This window comes from Erithacus rubecula (assembly GCF_903797595.1).
Source record: "Erithacus rubecula genome assembly, chromosome: 5".
Taxonomy (NCBI): domain Eukaryota; kingdom Metazoa; phylum Chordata; class Aves; order Passeriformes; family Muscicapidae; genus Erithacus; species Erithacus rubecula.
Window position 1 is genome coordinate 57,347,902 of NC_136687.1, and position 23,980 is coordinate 57,371,881.

Here is a 23,980-nt window from a genome sequence, read left to right on the forward strand (position 1 = left end):
AGATAGACTGATTTTCATTGTTATGCTGGAAAACTGAGAGACACAGAACTTAAAAAAAAAAAAAAAAATAAAAACACAACAAAAAAAAACAAAAAGAAAAAAACAAAAAACAACTAACTATGTGCAAAGCAAAAGCAAGTGAGAGACTGAAAAATTCTGGGTTACTATTACTGATGTCTAACAATTATTAAAAATTATCAGTTTTAGTCAAAGTATGAAAAAAGCTTCTTAGGTGACATTCACTGACAACAGCTGTTTAGGCACAGATCTATCACAAAGTACTGCAGGGAGAGACTGTGAGTTCCAGGTGCTCCACAACAGAGAACTCTGAGACAGCCAAGCAAGGTAACTTTTCCTACTTGCACTCCTTCCTCATAAACCTGGCATGTAGGAGATTCTCTCACTTCAAAAATGGGTATGTTCTACATGGATACACATGGACTTTTATGGGATCTGACTGCTCAAGGTGCTAAGTGGTGGAATTACTGTTGCAAGGGTGTTTTACAATTGCTTTGTGGCACTTTACAGATACTCTACCGAATTCTCAAAAAATATAGTTAGTCCATAAAATCTTAAAGACTGAAGTTCGAACAAATTTATGGACTTAAAATAGGAGACAAAAAAACCCAAACCCAAAAACAAACAAACCAAAACAAAACCATAAAAGAACAAAAGAGCCCCACTTAAAGTTGTGCAGACTCACCAAAATGCTGGCTTGGACATGCCTTAGCATTAAATGAAAAGCAACTTTGAAAAGACAGCTGAGGGGAGGATGCACCAATCCCATATTTTCTGTCTAGGAGAGCCTCTTAGAGCATATCAGAGCCCACTGAAAACTGTTGTGTTCCCATTTCAGAGCCACTGAACAGCACTATGACAGATGATTTCTGAAGGTGTCCCATCAGATGGCAACAGCACATGTATGCACACACAATACAGCACAGATACCTTCTTGTTACTCCTGCAATAATTTAATTTTTTAAAGCAGATATTACCAAAAACTTTCTATGTTAAAAAACCATTTCAGAACTCCCAGGTGCTCAAAAGTGGTTTATTTCCTTTTTCATAGACCCTGCAAATTAATTATGTTTTCTAACAAGAAAAGTCACACACCCTTCAAAGCTCAGTGAAATCAAAAAACTGCTTTAAAAATTATTGTGATTGTACAGTACACCTGTGTGCACACATATACATGCAAAAAAATTAGGTAGCATAAAGAACCCCACTAAAGTCAACTGATCCACCTCTGAAACACATCCAGGCTGCAATTCCTAATTTTCAGCACATTTAAAATGCTGTTTTAAGTCTAGCCTAATGATCTTATGTATTCAAATTCACACATTAACAAAGCTGCTTTTTCTTTATTTTTAAACAAACCAAAACAATAATATCAAGACTCAGAAAAGAAATCATCAAAAATATCTTTTACAAAATGCACCACTTAAACAGAAAGGGTTGTTAAAAATCAAAAAGCAAGGAAATGTGGAAAATAAGTATTTTTTCTCACAAAGCAAGACAGAGGTGCAGGTTCTATGTCATCAGAATCTCAGGGCAAGGAGGCTGCAGCAAGGGGAGCAGACTGGCAGTAATCAATCCTACTTTGGACCAGACTGCATTTATCATTTTTCTCCTGAGCCTTTTTTGGTCAATTATGCACAAAGTCTGTCAGTTATCATCCATTTTTTCATTAATAGCTCTATTTTTCTAAGTATTTTTCCATCACAGTAGTTGCTCCTATGGCAACATTCATTCCTTGAGAGCAACCACAGCAGAGACAGAATCGAGTGGGGCAGCCTACATCTGTCCCCATTTTCCATTCAGAGAGCAGCCAAGCAATTGGCCAGCCAGCTTGATTGCCAACTACTTCAATATTAAAAATATTTGCATCCATGACCAGTCAAAAGCAATACAGACAATTTAAGACAAGGAACAGCAGGTGACGTGTTTAAAAACTCAACTATTTTCAACTACAATAAAAGACACATTAGAAAATGCTCTGATACAGAGGGGAAAATTTTGATTAGATTTCATTCCTCATGAGACAACAAAGAATGTGGCAATATTAAAAAAAAAAAAAACTACAGAAAAACAAACATGGTTACCCTTGTGAATCTTTATGTTTTGGGCTGCCTTGTTTGGATAAGGATTTGAAAAAGCAAAGGTAAGGAGAGGAAATTATATATATGGATGGTGCTAGCTTAATGAGATTGTCCTTAAACCAAACATTTTGTGACTTTTTTAGAGACTATTCATTTACAAGAATATAAAAATGTAAGCATAGAACATTTTTCTATAATTCTTCAGATGGCCGAGAGAACTGTGCTTGAGAAAATTAAAATTAAGCGTCTTCAAGAGTCTCTTCAACTGAAAATTGGAAAGAATAATTGCTGCAGCATGCTTAGGAGACTGATCCCTCAACCCCTGCCATGCCAAACCCATTATCACCCCAAAGGGGATAATAACTGTCATGCCTGGTCTCGAGCTCCAGTAGGTTTGTTAGTGCCCTGACTGATGCAGAAAACAAGATCCAGCATAAGAGATGCTTCACTCTAAAGTGTGCTAATGAATCACAGCCACAGCAGAGAGTTTTAGCCTTCACAGAGCACAGGAGCTGCTCACTAACTAGTCAAGTACAGGAAATCAGGCTCGAGCAAAAGAGGCATTTGTACATGTGAGGAAATAAAACAAAGCTGTGCTTGTTTGAGTTTGTAAATAATGGCTCCACCATCTTGTGTGCAAGGAGGAAACATAATTAGTTCCAGGGTGCAAAAAAGGAATCAGTCTGGGCACCTCAGAAGTCTCCAAAGAGAGGGCTGGCCATGGCAGTGAACTAGACCCCATCTAAAGGATGGTTCTGGTGAACAAATTCCCTCACCAGTAAGTTCTCAGGTTCAGGCTCCAAACAGACACTCCCTAAAGGGAGGACTCAAAGACAAAGGCAGGCACAAAGAATGAAATCCAGACTGACAGAAGTTCAGCAGGCTAAAGAAAACATTTCACAACCTATCCTTCTGCTGCACAGATGGCTCAGTACATGGAGGAGCCGTGGGTACAGGCACCTTTTTACAAGGTTACAAAGAGCATTAATAGTGTTCCCAGACACTACAACAACAGAGAACAATACTTACTACTTTTTATTAAAGCCAGGTTAATGTTAAACATAGCAATGTACTGAAATTGAAGTGTCCTTTACTGCACAGAAAGAGGTTATTCTCCAGTACCTGCTCCTTTACCATTTCACTTACACTCTGTAGCTTCCTGGATTTCTATGCTGGCTTTTTTTTCTTTTTTACTATGCTTCTCTACTATGCAGACTTCAAGATTTCAGTTGTGTATTTCAGTTGTAGGCATATTCACAGTTCTATATTTCCACATACCAGCCTCCTCCTGTTTAGAGATTTTCTTTCAGTTCAAGACTCAAAATTTCACTGGGTGCAAACTAATCAATTCTGCCCTATGTGTGAAGTGGGTGTGATCTACCAGGAAACTCTTCCACTAATGTGGAACACATCAGTTACTTGTGAACATGAGGAAATTCAGCCCAACACATTCTGAATGCAGCACACACACTACAAACCTTATGAGTCCCAGAGGTAAACCTTCTGCACATATTTCTGTCCAGGGAATCCTAGCCAAAACACAGCAAGCCTAAACATAAAACTTCCAACTGCTGTGAGAGAGAGAGGTACATTCATACCTTTCACATAAAGGCAAAAAATACATTTGAAAATAAGTAGAAGAAGAGATTTACATTTTCCCATCTAGACTTCTTCCAGAAAGATTTTTCAGTCATCTTATTTGCCCAGTAAAAGAAAAAAAAAAAAAAAACAGAAAAAAACCAGTAGAACACACCTGAAGCTGGAATATCCTATAGTATCATTAGTCAAAAAAAATCTAGTAATAAACACTGTGAATAAAACTCTGGTTTACAAGGATTATAGGATGACCAAATTACCCCCACCAAGGCAGCAGATAATAACAATTCTGTGATTCCATAAATTCTAGGCAGTTCTTCCTATTTATTTATTTATTCTAACTCTCATGTCATGGTGCCCTATAGACATCCTTCCCCTATGTGCTGAATCAGTTCTGCCCTTTCTACAGCTACCTTGATGTATTTTCTTGTGCACTTGTAGAAAGAACTTAAAATCCAGCTTTTATTATATAATTATGCAGCTGAAGTCTAAAACAGTATCATTCTGATATTTTCTTAAATTTCAATTAAGAGACTTTATCTTTTGGAGTTTCTAAGACTATAATACTATGGCAAAAATACACAAAAATAGCAAATACAATAAAATACAAGGTCTGAGATATTTTAGTCCAAGTGTTAGCATATGTGCAAGAAAAATAATGTGCCAACTGCATAAAGAGAAGAAAAGAGTAGTTCTGGAATACAGTTCCTGTCATTTGAGGGATAATAGTTTCATTTTAGTGAATGTGAAAAGCCACAAAGCACCACAACTCAGCAGTAACTATAAAGGGTCCTATAAACAGCAATGGGGGGAAATGGAGACAGATAAAGGAGTCATTTTTAAGAAATTAATCCCCTCTCCTCTTCATCATAATGAATGTTATGTTCCCACTTAAAAAAAAAAAAAAAAAAATTAAAAAAAAAAAACTGAAAGAAAACCCAACCCTGCTACATGTCAGAAATGAAATGAAGTAACAATTACACAGACATTTTCTGCTAACCAAAACCACACTTCCCAGTCTTCAAGGGATCATTTGTCCCTGAGACAACCACTCTGGCTCAGGCTAGACTCTAAGTTATTGATGTTGTTTATGGAGGTGGGGGAGTGATTCCATCTGTCTGTGATGGACACTGCATGTTTTGAAGGGAAAATAGTCAATTCCAAACAGTTTACTGATAGAAAGCCTGACCTGGATGAGCTGAATGGTTACTGGGTGAGTGCCATGCACAGCTCAGCCCCAGCAACTGATCTGTCCATGATAATCATCTCACACAGATGAACCTTACATTGTGGTTTACATGTGTGTGGGATCTCTATGTTATCTATGCTAATAAAACATTAATCAAGGGCCAAATTTATAGCAGGCATTTTGTAAGTAAGGTCAAGAAAGGTCAGCCTCACATAATAGGAAACAACTATAGGCTAGATCTTAACACTGTAACTGAACACCCTTGTTACTTTACCTTGGCCCTTGGGATCAAGACTAGTAGCAAAATGTTTTTCCTGCCTCAGAATGGTGTTTCCACTACCACAGACTGAAATGCATCCATTAAAACCTATTAAAATGGCCATTATTTTTATGTATCTTGAGAATATCTATATCTTAAGGAAAAAAATCTCAAATAGCCATTTCTCCCATTCCTACAATGATAAAAAGATATGTATATAGTGTATTAATTTATGTGATAAATAATTCCAGTTTTAGTTCAGTAGCTGTTCTAATCATGTAAAATTTATTTTCTATTTGGATTCTTACTAGCTGAAGTTATTCACTAACAGAAGTTACATTTAAATAAATGAAATTTCTTGTAATGCACCTTAGCTAACTCGTTAAGACGTTTAAAAAATCCTTTAGAAAAAAAGTAAATATTGCTCCTAGTCTGCCTCAACAATTAATTAGTAATGTAGGAAATATTGATGGTTCTGAACACTGACTACAAGTCAAAGAGCATGGCCTCATCACCTGCTCTGTCATTTTCTATAAGTTCCAATAATATACATATAAAGTTATGGATAGAACATTAAACTAATTGGTAATATTAAGAGGATTTTTTTCCTTAGAGGGACTCTGCTCCTTTCTAGTTTAAGAGATAGATCAGAAATAAATGAGCAAACTGGAATCTAATTTTGAGACAGAGGCTTATCTTACAATTCCTAGCAGTAATGTCTTTCAAATATCAATTCCCTTTCTCAAGAGATTAGCTGAATACAAATTATAGTTTCAACATTAACCAGTACACAAGGACAGGAAGAAAGAAAATCCATGACACACAGATAAGCAAAGTATTTAATGAAACTAAAGAGCATTAAGATTCTGCAAAATCCCATATTCAGAATTAGAACCAAAGCACTAAAGAAAATATAACCATGCTCATAAAACTCAGAGAAAATTACACAAAAAGGAAGAGGAAAAATTATTTTTAAGAAGTTTCAAGGCACAGAATTCCCTGAAGGCTAAGGTAGAGGTGCTATCAAATATTGTGACTTACCTTCCTTCATTGACAAGCTCAATAAAGGCCAGGCCAGCATTCTTCTGTATAGAGTTTTGCCACTCCTGGGTAAAGACAAAAAAGAAGAGAAAACTAGCTGTATAAAAACAAAGCTTGGAAGAGACATTTTCAGAGACAAATCATACACTTTCTTTTCAGCTGTAGCAACTTACAGCACTATCACCAAACACACAAAGCAATTATTGTGTCCTGATCAGGAAGCAATGAAGGAACAGGGCAGCATCATTTACTTAAGGTCACATTAAGAGGAGAAGAAAATCCAAAAACATCTCACAAAGGATTCCATCATTTTCTTTTGTTATGTCATGTAATAATCCTGAACTTGCTCTGTTCAGGGATGCTTTTTGCCTTATTGAACCATGATAGTGCTAGACACTGTTTCACATTAAGGCAAGGCTCATTCCTTACACACAAATTCCTCTTGTATTTTACAGCCTAGTAGGCATATTTCCTAATAATAATCCTCACTTCAGCATGACATAGTCATCTCCACTCATTTAAAAAAAAAAAAAAATCTGCTAACAATCCAAATACTGCATCATTAATACACAGTGTTTTTAAAAAATGTAACATTTTTAAGCCACTGAAATTATGCTAATGGCCAATGAACATGCACTGCAGACTCCTTAAATCCACTTGAACCTTGAATTAAGCAAAATTCTACACCTCTTAAATATGTAGGTGGGTTTTGCCTGGCCTCCACAAGAACCACAGGGGAAAGCAACAAACTCAAATGACCTATCACTGGGGCTTGTTACCCTTATTTGAAAGATGAGAAGAAAACAAAATCAGTTAACAAACACACAAAGCAGATTTTTTAATCCTACACCACATAGGAACAAATTAACCTAGCAGTTAAGAGCAGTAAATGTATGTACCTTATTTTTTGGGGAAAATGTACAGGCAAATAGATAGAACAGGACAAATACAGCTCTTGATTTAAACTCTTCAACTCTTCTAACTCTAACTTAATACAAAAGACTGATTCTGCAGCAGACAGATAGTTAAGTTTCATGTGCTTTTCCACATGAACTTCCTTGATTTTTTAACTCCTTGTTCTATGAAATAATAACCCTACTGATTATCTACATGAGTACTTATATCACTGTGGTTGTTTAAAAAAACATCAGCTCCAAGGCAGTCAAAAAGTTCAAAGGAAGAAATACATCTTAAACAAATTTGAAATTTCTGAATGTAGGAGTTTTTAATACACAGTGTCAGGGTGCATTTTTTGGTGCTCAGAGTTGCAGCTTTACCTCTCAGACTGTGAGACAAAGGTTTGATCAGACACACACTGAAACAACATTGTTATTTACAATTTAAATCCTGCCCCTCTGCCCTCATACACAAAAAAAAAAAAAAAAAAAAATCCAAATTTCAAATGCAGGGGAGAAATTATAACTTTGATTTCTCAAACTGTTTTTCCAGGCCAAACACGTTTATCATGCTCATCATGTTTAATCTGCAATAATATATTACAAATTTCAAGGAGTCAGAATTAAAAGTAGAATAATCACTATAATAGCAACTTGTGATGTATTATTCATTATAAATGTATTCTAGTGGAAAACAAAAAAAACCTTTTCGTTTCTAATATTCTAAACAAAATAGCATATGCAAATAATCCTTCTAAGAGCTTTTAAATGTAGTATCAGGTTTTAAATATTTAGCTTTATATAATGGTAACTGAAACTATTCTGTTAGCTAAAGTGTGAGAAAACTCAAGAAAAGTAAAATAATTTTTTCCACTTATGACACTGTCCATCTGTTGTTCTCTTCCCTAAAGAACTCACAACAATACTTGAAAATTTAATTGGTGAAGATGGAAGCTGCCAAAAGTGAAAAGAAAGTGCATTTATCATGATACTTTTCAGCATATTTCTCTACATCAGACAACATCAAAGAAGGTGTTAGTCTAAACATTTTCATAAATCACAGCTGAACACACCCTAAAGCTTATTTTAATAGCTGAAAGAAAAGACTAATGGTCTTCATCTTTCATGATCCATTCAATATTTCCCCACAGTATATGTTCACTCTCAAACAATTACACTCAGTATAGATATTGCATTATTATATCAGCATCTTAGTTATCCATCTCCCAAAGGTATTAGGGAAAAAACATGTTAAAAGCTTCAAACTCAACCACTAATGCAACTAAATAACTACAAAACACATTTCAGCACTTTTCTGAGGAAGGGCTGTAAGAGAAGATCAACTGAGACAATAATTTCATACCTGTTCTAAGCTGTAGGTAATTGCCCATCATTTCCCGTGGCTGTAAATGTTTAGTGACCAAGAGACATCATCTACTTCTAATGCTTTTGGTCACTGAACACTCAACAGTGAGGCAGGGGGAAAACCAAGAGCACTAGACACAGTCACAAATAATTCCAATGAAAATTCACCATGACAAGGAGACAAATAAGAAATTACATTTTATTCAAATACTGTGTCTGATAAGGAAATTTCCTAACTCATTATTGTGTCACCTATTTCCTTAATAGAAACCATCAACAGTCCCATAATACCCTAGGCAAGGACTAAACCTTTCCTGAAATGATGATGCAAACTTCATCTGAATTATAATTTTGTATGGAATGACACATTACATTTCTTTTCTATACAGCCTAACTCTGAAATGAGCAAAAATACATCCCATCCACTATGGCTTTAATTTTATATCATCAAGTTTCATTAGCACATTCTTACTGAGTGCACAAGAGTCATTAAATGCAAACATTAAACAGTAGTGGTCCTAAACCCCTCCTTTCAGAAATTAATAATTTCCCTCAAGGTTTACATCATGACCTGTTGTCCCATTTGAGTAATGCTGGGGTTATTTAATCTATTTTACAGTTTGTTTTTTTTAATTAACCTTAACTAATGATCAGTTGTATGTGAGCACCAAATACTTTAATAAAACTCATAAATTACTACATTTACTTTTTTATTAGGAAATATTAGGAAATGCCAAGACCAAAGACCAAAACATACAAAATACCACAAACTGGACTAGACTATAACCAGCAACAAGATTAGTATAGCAAACAGTCTTTAGCACCTGTAAATCACATTTTATGTCACTGCACCTAGATGTGTATGTGTAACTATCTCAGTCTTCAGATGTCTTTCATACCATTTGATCCTCATATTTCCTTTGCTTAAAAAAAGTACATCTCCAATCACATGGTATGATCAGATAAGTGAAGCTCTTAAAAAAATTTCTGCCTTTACTTTGATTTTTTTTTCATTTGTTATTGGTTTCCTACCCATTCTGAGTATCCTTGTTCAGACCAAATACTTCACCCTAAAAGCCTTTTTCTCAAGCAGTAGATAGCAGAAGTCATCTTCAAAACACAGAATGCAGGTGGTTCTTTACATATTGTGTAAGGAAATGTCATGGTGATTTAAAGTTCAATAGGATAAAGAGGAGATGGAACAAGTACACATGAAAAAATGAACACACTAATATTGGCTAAATACGGAGAAACTGCATCTAATTCAGAAAATACCCTGAGTAAAAGTTGCTGGAGAGTGGAAAAGCATCACACTTGTCCTATTTTATTCTTTTTGAGCACCTCTTTTTCTATAGTTGGAGATGGGACAAGAAGCACAGTAGAGCCTTTATCTAGCTCAATATAACCACTCCTATATTGCAATCACTCAAAAAAATGCTAAGAAAATTTTGTTGATACACACTTTTGCTGGTTTGGAATCTGAGGTGCCTACCAGTAGGCAGCAAATGGACATATCCCTCCTCAGCTGTACACTTTGGTAAAGTAATATAACCATATTTTAAACAATTATGGCAGGGATGTTGGACCTGGAGGTTCTTTAAGGTCATTTTCAACTCAAACCATTCCACAATTCTACCAATACCCCAAAACCTACATTCTTCAAGGTATATACACACATTTGCAAGACCAACCCACCAACTGGTCAGATGGCTAAGCAATTAGCCATGGATCTTGAACAGAATATTTAAAACATTTCCAATAGATGAAAAATGCTCTATTTCCAACTGTAGCAAACTGTTCTGTTGCTCTCATTCCTATATATACATATGCACGCTCCTGAAAAATTCATTTTTGCCAGAAACTTTAAAAAAAACCCTTATGAGCATTTTAACATATTCTTCAATTAAGGATTATATCTAGCAGTTGAAACACACACTCATCAGCAGGCAAAAAAGAGAAAATTCTTCACTAATCCATACTTCCCATAAAGTTGGTGGAGTTATGATAATTTATTTAGGTTATGAAACAAAGGAGAAGGATGACTTTGGTACTGACAACTATGAATGAGGCACTAAGGAGCAGGGGGGGAAAATGTGTTAACATATGACTAAGAGACATATTATATCCTAGAGTAAAGGTCAAATCTGCATGAAAAACTTGTTCATAGAGAGATACACTAATCTTTAAGTGCCTAAAGTAAACTATCAAGAACTTTTCAGCAGTGTTTGCACTTGGTGTCAGCACTCTCTCAGCACCACATCCACTACAGGCTTGAATGAACTTAGCAATAAAGAACATATAGTGAAAAGTAGATTATATCTCAGCTGGGCTCTTCATAATTAAAAAAAAGTTAGACTGCATGTTAAGCAGAATCTCTGCAAACATAAATTACTTTTAAAGGCTAAAGCATGCTTCAGTTATTTTAATCTATAAAACTCCATAGAAAAAAATTAACAGCAACATGGAGTTATGGGAAATCATATCTAGAAACCATGCAGCAATTTAATATCGAAATTACTACATGCCAAGCACTTACAAAAGAGGAACATTTTACAAAGATGTGACAAAAATTAATATAAAAATAACATGAGAATACATTTGAGATAGTTATCCAGTATATATACAGTCATATCTGTATGCTCAAATAAAATTTGAAAACCATAAACAAATAATGAAACTGGCTGAGCAAAAAACAACAATTTCAATAAATGTTTTCATGGTGCAATCTCTACAAAACATCACTGCTGTTGCTGAATCCTGAAATAAAGGGAGAACTTGCTAAAATATTTACTACTATTCTTAAAAAAAACCTTATCAAACAAGCTGGGATTTAGTGAAATTCAAACAAAGGCTTCTCTATGAAAGCTTTAACATGGCATCTCTGTAACAAGCCAAGCTCCCTCACTAATCAATAGAGAGGGTTTGATTTCAATAAGGGTGATAAAAGTTACTCTAACCCTGGCCAGCTACAAGCTCTCAGCAGATGATGGTCATTAGGGCTCTAGCAGGGTCCCACGCACTCGGGCTGGACAAATGTGTCCTATTAGTACATGGTCTGTCTGTTTGGCAACTCTGGGCTCAAGACAAATGGCAGCTGCTGCCCTGCAAGGTCTGAAGTCAAGTCCTCTGGGAATGTGAAAGCCCAACTGGAAAAATCAAGGCCTGTTCATTAGAGACTGCTCCAGGGGAAACTTGCAAGGCTGCCATTAGAACTATATAAAAGAGCTAATTATTTTTATAAGAGTTTTAAAACTATCACGCACACCCAGTTATAATAAAAAGTATTTACTGCTGGTGTTCCATTAAAAAAGACATTGCTTTTTGTCAAAAAATCTGCTGGTGACAGTACACAACTGAAGTTTTTGTACTGAAAATTTTAATGAGTCTTCTAGGAGAAAGTTGTGTAAAAATTCCTGGATGAGAGAGCTTCTCAGGTGAAGGTATAACACCACGCCCACTAATGTGAGAAAATATCCCAAACACACTCATATCAAACTAATGAACCAGACATAAAGGTGGGCTGAGACTGTGCATGTATGATTACAACAGAAGGAATTCAAGAAACAAACATGTTCACTGTTGCAAAGGTGACTGAAAAGAACAAACAAAATCCTTGTTCAAAATCTGTGCTGCTGAGGAACAACTGAGCAGGCTGCAGTACGTGTGTATTGATAAATCAGTCAGAATGGCACAGGACCCATGTGCTATCAAACATTAAGCAGAAAAATAAAAATTAACACTGTTTCAGTATTTTTCCTCTGTTTTGTCAAACACCAAAACAAAGAATGATAGCTATTTTCATAAAATATACTCTGGGGAAAGGTGGAAAGTGACTTTTTTTTTAAATTCATAACCACAAAATTCTTTACAATTTTAACTATGAAACCAAATAAAAGTTTCTTATATTGAAATATTTTCCCAGCTGCACAGCATGACAACATTGTATTGAGTTCTAATGTCATCACCACTGCAGAGCATTTATTACAAATCTTTTAAAAGTGCTATATGAAATTCATTAGTGTTCCTTAATCAATTCTTGGACCAACAAACACATTAGCTTCCGACAGCCTAATTCAAAAAAGCAATTACACCCCTAGTCCTCATGCAAAAGGACAACAGAAAGAAGCTATGTTCAACCAGTTTAAAAGAATGAAAATGTAAAGAAAACAGATTAGGAATGATTTATATCAATGGCTAGTGCTGAAGTTAATTACAACTAACCCAATAAAATAGTGCCTTTATTATTGTACAGCAAGTAATAACCTTAGATGCAAAAACCAGAACTCTTTGCTGACTTTTGCATGCTCAATTCCATAGCACACTACATTAAGAATTAAAGAAGTAGTAAATAAGCCATACAGAAACAGCAGGTTTTTAACTAAAAGCAGAAGACTCCCCTGCTGTTTAACCATGTGGGTTATTCCATGTAAACAGAGCTTCCTATAAACTAGTATTATGTTGTTAGTGGTAAATGCCTAAAACTATAATGAGAGTTTAATTTCAATACTTAAAAGTTAGAGTTCAAGTCACAGCAAGCTTTTATAGATTCTGAAAATAAATTATACACATGTAGAGCTGGAGTTACATACTTAAGTACTAGATTCTTCAATAAAAATACCACAGAAAAAAATGTCATCTTGTCAGACAATGCCTTTTGTGCTATGAGATTATTCTGAAAGTGAGAACTGTAGCCTTCTCTATAAAGGATGCAAATATATCCTAAAAAATACACTGCTATTAAAAATATACTATGTAAAATGTTACAGCATATACAATCTCTAACAATTGCACTCAGCCAAAAGATCTTAAAATAGGTTGCATTTGTCATAATTTATGGTGAAATCAAATATTCTTAAAGCAGCAATAAAACTTTAACTTAACCCAAAATTCATGCAAAATTATAAAACTATCACAGTCTGCATAAATAAGAATATATCAGTAATAATTTTCACAGCATAAAAGCTGCATATCTCTCTGATCAAAACCCACAAACTTCATTTTTGTATCTAGTTTCAAAAAAGTATGGAAAAACTGGGGGAAAACTGAATGAGTGGATCGCTGCTTCCAGGTCCCCAGTTTCTGATGGAGAAAGCAATTTCCCCAGGCAGCTTCTCCCCTTCTCTCTCCCACTAGCAGACTGTTGCCATGACTCCCCATGAAACAAAATTAGGGGTCAGGTTTGAGTTCATCTAGCAGCAAACCTTCTCCACTGCAGTTTCCTCTCCAGCTTCTTTAACCATCGGCTATTTTCAATGCCAAGATGAAAGACTAGCTTCAGAAAGAATACAAACAGGAATGCAAAAAATTAATTGAGAAATCAAAGTACCAAGCAGTTCTGTAAATAAGGATCAATGGGAAGCACAAAATTCTTAAGTCAAAAGGAGATGAGTCAGAAAAACAGACGTGAGGAAAAGCAACAACATAAAATGAACAAAGGGAAAAGATCTAAATAATTAAGTTGCAGCGCCAGCATCATTTTCATGACAAAGGCAAACAAATTGAGGAATAGCAGAAGCATAATAAAACTGACCCTTGATTTCAGTGCTTTTTTGTTTAATTGTGATTGCAATTGGAGATTTTGTAACACCAGTGAACAGGAAGGAAAATGCCTTTCAAGGTAGACTACGAATTACGAAAACAAGAAAATCACAGCAAATTCAGTGCTGCAGAGCAGCACCAGTAGTGCTGGACTGGTCCCACTCACAGCAACATTCATCATCACCATCAAATAGCAGCAACCTTCCTGCTCAATATTCTTAGCTTCAAATAAATTTAACTAATAAAGAAATATAACACTCATTTGGGAACCATAAGCCCGTTTATATGGGAGATTGGCACTAAATGATCTTTAAGGATCCTTCCAACCCAAACCTTCTATGCTTCCCTGATTCTGGTACCACCCTTTTCCCCAAATGTAGCTTGGTTTCTACTTAAACTCTCAGAATGAAGGCATGCACATGAGGAACAAGATTCTTGCCATCATTGTACCTTAGAGGGAATGAAACTCAAGAATGCAAACCAACCCCACCTCTTCACTCATAATACAGGATGTCCAAACTTGTCCCTTGACATTCCCTTAGGCAATCCTATCCTCATGCAGATCTTTTAAGAAAAGATTTAGAGAAAATGAAGCTAAATCTATTTTTTTTTAAAGGGCAGAAAAATTAATCTCTCTCCCATTATGTTGCATACTCTACTCCCCTCCTCATCCTACATCTATTGTCTTTATTTACACTAAAATATAATATATATACAACATGTTGCAACAAAGGTTTCTATTATCATCTGTAACTACAATAAAGATGATAAATAATTATTTTCTGCTCCTTTCACTGAAATCCTCACCTGCACTCACTAAGCAGATTTACCAAAAGAAAAATACATCCATTTTGGTTTCATGTAGAAATAGAAATACAAGTCTGCAGAACTATCCAAAGAGCACTGGAAAATCCAGATGTTTCTTCTGAATTAAAATTGACTCTGAACTAGGATCTAACACCTAACAGTCCTCAATATCATGACTGCTGTCTAATCTGAACTATGAGTTTTTATCACTTTTTGCAAAACACTCATGGAAAAATTAGTGCATTGCAAACAACCCTTGATGAGACAAATGTTTTCCCAGTTGCAGAAATGAGCAAAAAGCACAGAGACATATAAATAAGAGTGCAGGTCAGACAATAAACTGAACAGCACCACTACACAAAGTTTCTCTGGGTACAACTTCCAGTAAACAGCACAGTTCCCCAAATCCTGAGCTCCCCAAGCAGTTCTGCTTGGAAACAGACACACATTATTTGGTTTATTAACACGAACAAAAAAGTTCCCATATTTGTAATTAGTATTAAATCAGCAACCAGCATTGCTGCTCACTGAACTTTCCATAATCTCATACCCCTCCCCTGCACTAACCCTCTTTCCATAGTCTCAAATTAAACAGACTGGCTGTAAAACAGCAGGGTGTCAAATTAAAGCACACTTTATTTTCAGAGGTCTCCACACTTCGTGGCTGACTTCCTGTCAGGAAGAGTTCCATTTCAGTGCAGAGCCCCACCAGCAGGGAGCTCACAGAATTAAGTGCCAGTTGATATTACTTTGTTTTGCATTTACCACCCATGAGAATATTGTTCAAAGATCTAGTTATAAAGTCAGCGTGGTATCATCCTTCTGACTAGACTGCCAAGCCACAGGGTGTGCTCTTGCTGCACAAAACTCACCTTAAATGGTGGTGTTTTTTTAAGTCCTAGTGTGCTGGTGAAGCAACAGGATGCCTTTTTTCTTCAAAAAAGTCTTGCTTCTGCAGCTAAATTATGTTCCCTTGGTTTTGAACATCTGCAGCACTGTACATTAATGGAAATGAAGCTGTCCTGTTCCCTTATCCCACTCCCAAGACTCACATTTACATTAGACAATCCACTCTCCTCCTCCCTAGACATAAAAACCTATACATTAATCAAACAAACTCCCAGCAACACAGCTTTAAGGGCTAATATTTCTAGCTGTAGAGGGTGTGTTTTCCATTAAACTCACACCAACACCACGTCCTGAATTTCTGGCTAAATGCATATAATTTTTAACTCATGAGAGAGTTTTTCTTCATATGAGCTTATAGTACATGAGAAGTCTACAGAACCACTAAAGATTGTACTTTGAAAAAATAAAATCAGGGGTAAAAATCCCTCACTTTTGCCACAGAACTCTGTTTTAGTAAGAACAACTTAGGAAAGTTCATGTCTCTCCACTCCAGTGTGACAAAATACTTCAAAGACAGGGTGATGAACCACAAAAGCAATCTTTTATCCATTTCTCTACCAAAAACTTGTAAGATATGTTGAATCCTCCAATCAGATTGTCTCAAGAAACAACACTTCATATCACTCCAAACAAAAATGTCACAGCTTTACTAAAACTATCTGCTTGTACCTCTCTATACATTTTCTTAGTCTGATATATAGAGTCCATCTTGACTTTTTTCATACTTCTATACCACAAAGTTCACAATTCCTTCCCTGAAAGCTGATGTGTAGTTTTTTGCTCATCTTAAAATCTCACATTGTACATTTAATCTTCACATTTGAGAATGAGTAAATCCTTAAAACATCCTCCTAGAGTAAGCATTATGGAGAGATACAAGGATATAAAGCAAACACATTTTAACCACTGAGACCCCCACCTGCCAGGATACAACTACCAAGTGCTTATTGCATCACTAAGTCAAGAACAGGTCACTTATTATTCATGCAGTATTGGCAAACAATTCTCAATACATTCCAACTTATTTTCACACTTAAGGCAAAAGCAAAGTTATAAACTTCTTTGATTTCTACTACTAAGGAAACTGTCAATATACATCCATTCACTTCATGGCATACTGTTTCTTGTATGAGTCTATCATAATTTTTAAATTGTTTTTAAAATTTAGCCAGTGATGAACACAGGCATTTTAAATAGCCTATCCACATGCCATACTAAAAACACAATATTCCTGAAGCCAGCAATCACACCTAAGAGAAAAGGCAGATTTCAAGCAGATCCTTAGTGTAATAAAGTGTGAACCTTAGCAATTTCAAGAACAGCAGTTTGAAAGAAACTCCTACCTAAACATGCTAGGGTGCTCTCCAAGAAATTCCATGGAACTCAACAGGCAATTACAGACAATTAAACTGTCAAACAATTTAGAAAGCAACAGGAATTCAGAGCAGGGATGAAGTTCTAATAGACAGGTTTTATATTATCCTGGTGTTTCACACAGAATATGTTACAATAATCTAGTTCTGGAGAGACAAAATCCACATACTGCTTAAGCCAAAGAAAAAAAAAAAATATATGCAGCTAATTTAAATGCAATTTCAACATACTCCAGTTCAAAGGAAAGGTTTTCCCAGCTGTTTCCATTTATTTCCATCTTATCAGATTTGCACTTCAGACAATTATCTACCAATCTGATCTTCAGTTTCAGACACTTCAAATGTATAACATAGTTCAATGAAGCAAGCAGCAAAATATCCATAGCACATGTAGTCCATTTGTAATTATTCCAAGTACTCTGCTCAGTGACAAATACCAAGCATGAAAGTTGTCAATAGATGTTTTCAGCACCCAAACTGAAACACTCAGATTTCAGAGATGGAAGCAAAACTCCCACTCAGGAAAAAAAAAAGTCACACTATGCATAAACCCCCAGATACATCAGTGTAAGGGAGAATCTAGGTGCTCTAAAGAACAGATATGGTAATGTAACCTTCTGTTTTGTTAGAAGGAAACTTAGTAAAATCCAAGCACCAAAGGACCACATTTAAGGAGTCTGGATTCCACAGCCAGTGCCCATTCACACTTTCCAGGACTTTTATTCACATTCTCCAAAATTAATCCTACTGACCACTAGCCAAACAGCTCACCGTGCATATAGCAAGTGTCCTGCAATGCAGGAAAATGCAGAAACCCTGTATCACAACAAAGAAAGGAAATGGCAATTGAGGACAAACAGATGAATCACAATGTTGCTTTTACAAATTGAGAGAGCTGAATTTCTTTCAAAACTGGACTCTTCTACAAGACTGCTGAATGCCCTTAATGGACTATTAGCTACTTTGTGAGGATATACTAAAACTTTTCAGACAGATTTTACCTGGTGATAATTGTTACCTGAAACATTAATGGAACTACAATCTCTTCAGCCCCAGGAGAACACTTTGATAGCATGGCCCTTGGCTACTATGGGATCTACCTTTCTCTCTTCCTGGCTCTGACCACAGTCTCCATCCTGCAAAACTAAACCACTGTAGACTAAAACTTACATTGCAGGGGGAAAAGAATTTCTGAGGTGAAAAGAGTTTATAATGTAAAATCTTTTCACTGAAACTATCAGAAGTAGCACTAGACATAAAGCTCAACAGATATTTCCCAATTACATTCCATCCAGAGGCATCCTAAAAAACATTAGGATGAAGATCTCCCATTTTGTTTTCCACTTACAAGGACCATGTATTATTTGTTACTAAATTACACCAGAAACATCCCTACTGCTGCTTGCATAACAATTAATAACATGTTTGGCAATCTCATGTTTTCAAATATTAGGATTTACACAGTTTTATTAATATGCTTGGATCCACTTGGTACAAAGTAGATCTGAGGTACAGATCTGAATCTAAATAATCCATAGTAGAGTAAGATGATCTTGAATATTCTCCCTTCCACCTCATCTCTACAAAAAGCTAGGTTAGCAAGTATTCTTCCAACCTGCAAAGATTTCTAAAGAATTCAAGCAAAAATATAATTTTTAAAATTTAAAAAAAATATGGCAAAGGTACACTATAAAGTTTCTGACATAACATTTCAAGCAAAGTTATCAATACAAGACACAAGGCAAACACCTATGGCCCTTCCCTGACTTCCCTTCCCTTTAGACTTTGGTAAGCTCTTTCAATTTTTGTATGTTAAGATCTAAATCATTTTCATTTGCCTGATAAAGTTATGTTTCTAACCATTTTATCATGAAAGCAATCTATCACTGAAGCTTTTTAACTCATGTACAGCTGCATTAATCTTTGATACAAAGATCATATTGGCAGAAGTTCACACTGTATAAAAAGAAAACCTTTCCACTCCTGCTATCTTCTAAATGGCTTTTAAAAGGAAATTGGAGCATGTATTACAGTTGATAGAAAACCATCTGACAGCCTACAAAATCCACCCTTTATGCCAAAACACACATATATCTATTTGATCACATATCTAAAGTATTATCAAATTCTTTTTAAACTTATTTTCAGCTGTTATAACAAAGTGATCAGAGGGAAGAACATTACTGTAATTAAAAATATCCTCATCTTATATTTGGGGCACATAAAAAGTATTCCAACAGCATTTATTCTCTCACATCTACAGCAGGATATTGCTAAAGAGATTTGATGAATCTGTTGAGTTTGGCTGCCATGCTATCACAGTAGTATTGGTCTTTAGATAGCCTATAGTCAATTCAATTAAAACTTCATAGCAATCACTATAGTTATCCATCATATCAAATTGCACTTAAAAGTAAATTAGGATCCAGTGCAGATCACAGAGCATCAGCATAATGTGTTCTCTCAACCAACACTGAAAACCTGCCATCTTCTACATCAGCTAAAATCTCCAAGCAATTCAAAGGCTTGCCATATTTTAGAACACACTGCAGAAATCCATTCCTGAGGTAATGAACCTGGATCATCAATGAAAAGCTTTTTTTCTGAGCAGAGGATACTCATAAAAGCCTGAAGATCCCACTGCATTCCACAAACACTTAAGCAATGGCGTGGAAAAGGAAGGAGGATGTGGAAAAATTCTGCTGAAAAAATCCAATTCCTCTTGCTCTTCCTTAGGGAAAATAATGGAATCATAGAGTTTGTATGGGTACATGGAACATATTGGTATTGCTCAATTAAGATTCCTTATTTGAAATTAAGAGATGAGATGACCAAGATGTTGCCCATGCAAGAGATGCACAGACTTATTTATGAGCACCAGAATCCACCAACAAATGGATTTGGCAGAATATGAAATACCATGCTAAAGAAATACCTGTGGCAAAAACTTCACCACTTAACTAGTGACAACTAAGTTAGACAAGAAAAAAAGAAAAAAGAAATAAAGTAAGCTGAAGACCTCAAAGTTTGCCTACAAGGGCAGTAAGACCAACTTCAACAGTGCATTTTTTTTCTATGTTAATACTACTTATCAGGATAGAGGAAGGAGGAACCAAGAATAAGAATACCTTGAACAAGCACATGGGGTGCATGTGTAACTTTTTCAATAGGTTGGGTGGCATTCCTTCAATTTCGGAAAAAGAGCTGAACAGTGTTTTAATCAGTTAGTACAAGTTTACTTTGTAGTCTAGAACATTTAGATTCAGTAGAAAAATGCTCCCAAGTAGAAGATTAATCTGAGAAGAGCCACTTAATTAGCACTCTAACACAAACTCCACTGATGATTCAGTAGATTGATGACAGAAAGCAGCGTCTTTCAAATGCCAGAAATTCTGTAAATCCAAAGGCATTAAGGAAAATTACAGAACCTATCTCACCTATTTCGTACTTTACACCTTGGAGCTACAATAATCAGACAAATGCTTCATGCACCTGAGCAAGAGAGACATATTTTTAATACCCTCATGAAAGAGAAGGGAAGAACACAGTTTTTCCTACACAGTCATGTATTTCAAGAAAATATCTGACAAATGAAAGGAAACACAGCAGCATTTATGCACTCAATTCATCCATAAACCTTTGAATTTTAGGCACAGAGAGAGCCCTACTAGATGAAAATGCTCTCTTCAGGGGTGACATCAGTTTCCCCTTGCAGGAGTGTTGTCTCACAACTGCATGGGAGCACCTCCAACATGCTGATGTCACTCATTTAGGCAGGAGAACAGCAAGAGAACTTCTCTCTTTCGGCTGGTTTAATTACCCCGACAGGATGCCAGGCCAGACGAGATGGTGCTCCCAGGTTCACTGTACTGTATGCATTTCTGATAAATGGCAAAAGAATAGATGACCTGGCAGAAGGCTCAGACAATAACATGTGATTTACAGGACATGAATGCAGCTACTATAAGATTTATCTGACAGCCCTCTCCGATAGTGGACTGTTGAGTATCCGATGGAATGATTTCTAGTCTGGAAAGTCTGCTACTGAGTAGCCATACACATTATTTATTTATTAGATGTTTTGGGTTGAAACCATTTTTAAATGATGCACTTCACAATGCTCAGCCATAAATTTAGTTTTAAACCCTAGAAGGGAGGTAGTGTTATTGGAATGTGTGTCAGACTGAATTAGGATGAGCAACACAACGCTTTTATAAAGTGGCCTTGAATGCAACGTCGATTCCTTCAAAAATGATATTAATGTCAAATAAGCAGGAACACTTTGCAGTAATATTAAATGAAGGATTCTTTATGTTTTGATAGATTTATAGAAATGTAAGCGCACACACACACACAGACACGTCTCAAAATGTAGCATGTCTGTCAAAAAACACAACTGTTTTTATCTTGGGAAAAGCCTTTTGTCTGTGTCTCAAACCACCTGTTTCTCTTTTTACCTTGTGTTAAACAGAAAGCAATATATCAACATGCAGACACAAAAACACTAAATAAGGGTCTTTTTCCATTTCATATAAGTATATGAATTTTAAACGAGATAGAAATTAACCAGGTGTCGTAAATAGATTGGGGGAATTGTACCTCTTGAATTTTTAAAAAAATTACTTCTCCCGTTAAAGAAGTTTTATTTTCACAATTTTAGGAAAAAATTATTATTCCGTTTTCCACTTCTGAAGAAGAAAAACATAATACAGCCACAGATCTAAATGAACATCAGAAAAATGTCAGATGCTTCAGAAAAACAACCCAAGTACTTACATTGTATCTTCAATGTTTAAAATAAATTTTGAGAAGAGGTTATCATAAAAAAACACCAAAGATTAATCAGAGTAATCTTTCAATTTCATAAAACCATGGCTGACAAATTTGTGAAGTTTTAAATCAAATTTGCAGATACTTACTTTATAACTATGCCACATTATTTATGTGATTAAAAACTGTTTTTTGACCTGATCTTTTGATCTTTGGCACTGCATCCTCTCCATCTCCTCTTAAAAATTAATTAAAATTTTAGCAAAAGGATATCACTTCATTTCCCACCCTATCTAGTGGGGGAAAAAAAGAAAATAAAAAGAGGGGGAAAAAAAAGAAAAAAATCAATCAAGCTCAACCCCATCTCCTCCCAGTATCTGTAAAATGTCGGCTTGAAATTCAATTTCATATCTCTCAAGCTTTCATGTAGCAAAAGACAGTTCACTTCTTAACAAAATAAATCACTTCTGTGATTGCCATGCTGACCTCTTTGAATTAGGAAAATTCAAAGTGAAAAATGTAATTATCACCCCAGAACAATCTGTATACATCTGGAGCTAATTTTAGATTCATTTCTCACATCATTTTTCATATTCTGCCAAAAATTACAGCTGCTATGTAACTTTAAAAAGACTTTGAGGTCTTTGTGACTTTATTGGTTTATTTCTACTACTCCACAAAGAACCACCTCTGCCTGTGCAACTTGCATTGCTAAGCAATCATGGTAGCTTCAATTTGATTAGATTAGCATTAAGTGGCATTGTGACACATATGACAAATAGATGCATTAGAGCACGTCATTTATTCCTTATCCTTTCCACTTCCCAAAACCAAACAAGTGACGTACAGTACAGAGCACAACATGATTTTAAGATTAGATTACTTTACCCAAAAAAAGGGAAAGGTCAAGCACTAATTATTGATACAAGCAGCATGGATACCAAAAACTAATTTTTCTAAATGTAATATCAAGTTGTCAGACACCCATTTAATACTTGGATTAGTTTTTACTTTAACACATTCCTAAATGAACAATAAAAATTGTTATATGGATTTCTCAGTAGCAAAAATTCTTTTATAATTTACATCAGCTGCAAGTTCATATTCTAGAAGTTGTGAACAATGTTCACTTCCAGTACTGCCATATGTAAAATAACAATCTCTAAATTCCAAAAGTTCCAAGAGGAATATTAAATTCCATTCAGGGTAAAACGATACTGTATTTCCTGAGGAAGATGGAAAACTAGATGAGCAAAGTTCTGGTTACATTCATTAATAATAACCTCACTGAAAAACATAACTACTCTTCACTAGTTCATTGTAAAATCTATTAGGTGTAATCTCCAGAAGTAATTGTTCTTATTGCACTTTATTGACAATGTAGACTATCGATTTTTCACACCTTCTATGATTCTTTCATTTGTATTCATGAAATGTCTATCAGCACACTCTAAATAAATTTGGCAATATAGGCACTAAAACGAATAAATCGATGTGAAGAAACATTAATTTTGCATTATCCTTATTCGTCAGGCAAGCAAACCATAGGGGTTGTAAATGAAGGTCAAAGGTTTTGAAATGGGTCAGAACCCTTGACCTCTAGACCAATACCATTCCCATTAAAAAAGGCTATTTTAAAGTTTTAAGTAGGGGAATTTACTACCAGAAAGGTATAATTTTAAAGGCACCAAAAGAAGGCTCAATAAAAACAGTCTTCTATTTAATTACCAAAAAAAAAAAAAAAAAAAAAAAAAAAAAAAAAAAAAAAAAAAAGCAGCAAGAAACTCCCCCAAAAAATCCAATCAATACAGCATACACAATTTTTTAGAAGTTCCTTAGGCTCTGTCTCTTTTTGAACCACAGGAACAGGCAGTTCTCAAGTTCTTACATATCTAAAATCCCTTTGCCTTTAGGAATGTAGAATGTCCCAAACTGATGACAACCAGAGTTGCCTTCTTAGATTTTTCTCAAATCCTTAGTACTTGTCAAATCAATTAGGAATGACAGGGTTTCAAAAGTATTTATCACTCATTTCATAACCTCTACACAAAAGGAAAAATTCTATTTATCCCACAGGATTCAACATGTCAAGATGCAGGAATCAATCTGTTTCTTTAGCTTTAATATTTTATTGATCC

General features: G+C 35.3%; 1 protein-coding gene across 6 annotated transcripts in view; it reads right to left on the bottom strand.

The window, feature by feature from the left end:
- The window catches only part of LRBA (LPS responsive beige-like anchor protein), a 357,069-nt gene that overhangs the window by 236,340 nt on the left and 96,749 nt on the right, over window positions 1-23,980 (bottom strand). For all 6 annotated transcript variants that reach the window (XM_079306956.1, XM_079306953.1, XM_079306954.1 and 3 more), the window contains one exon: window positions 6,185-6,249. In XM_079306956.1, coding sequence (XP_079163082.1) covers window positions 6,185-6,249 — 65 coding nt within the window. The remainder of the gene's footprint in view (window positions 1-6,184; window positions 6,250-23,980) is intronic.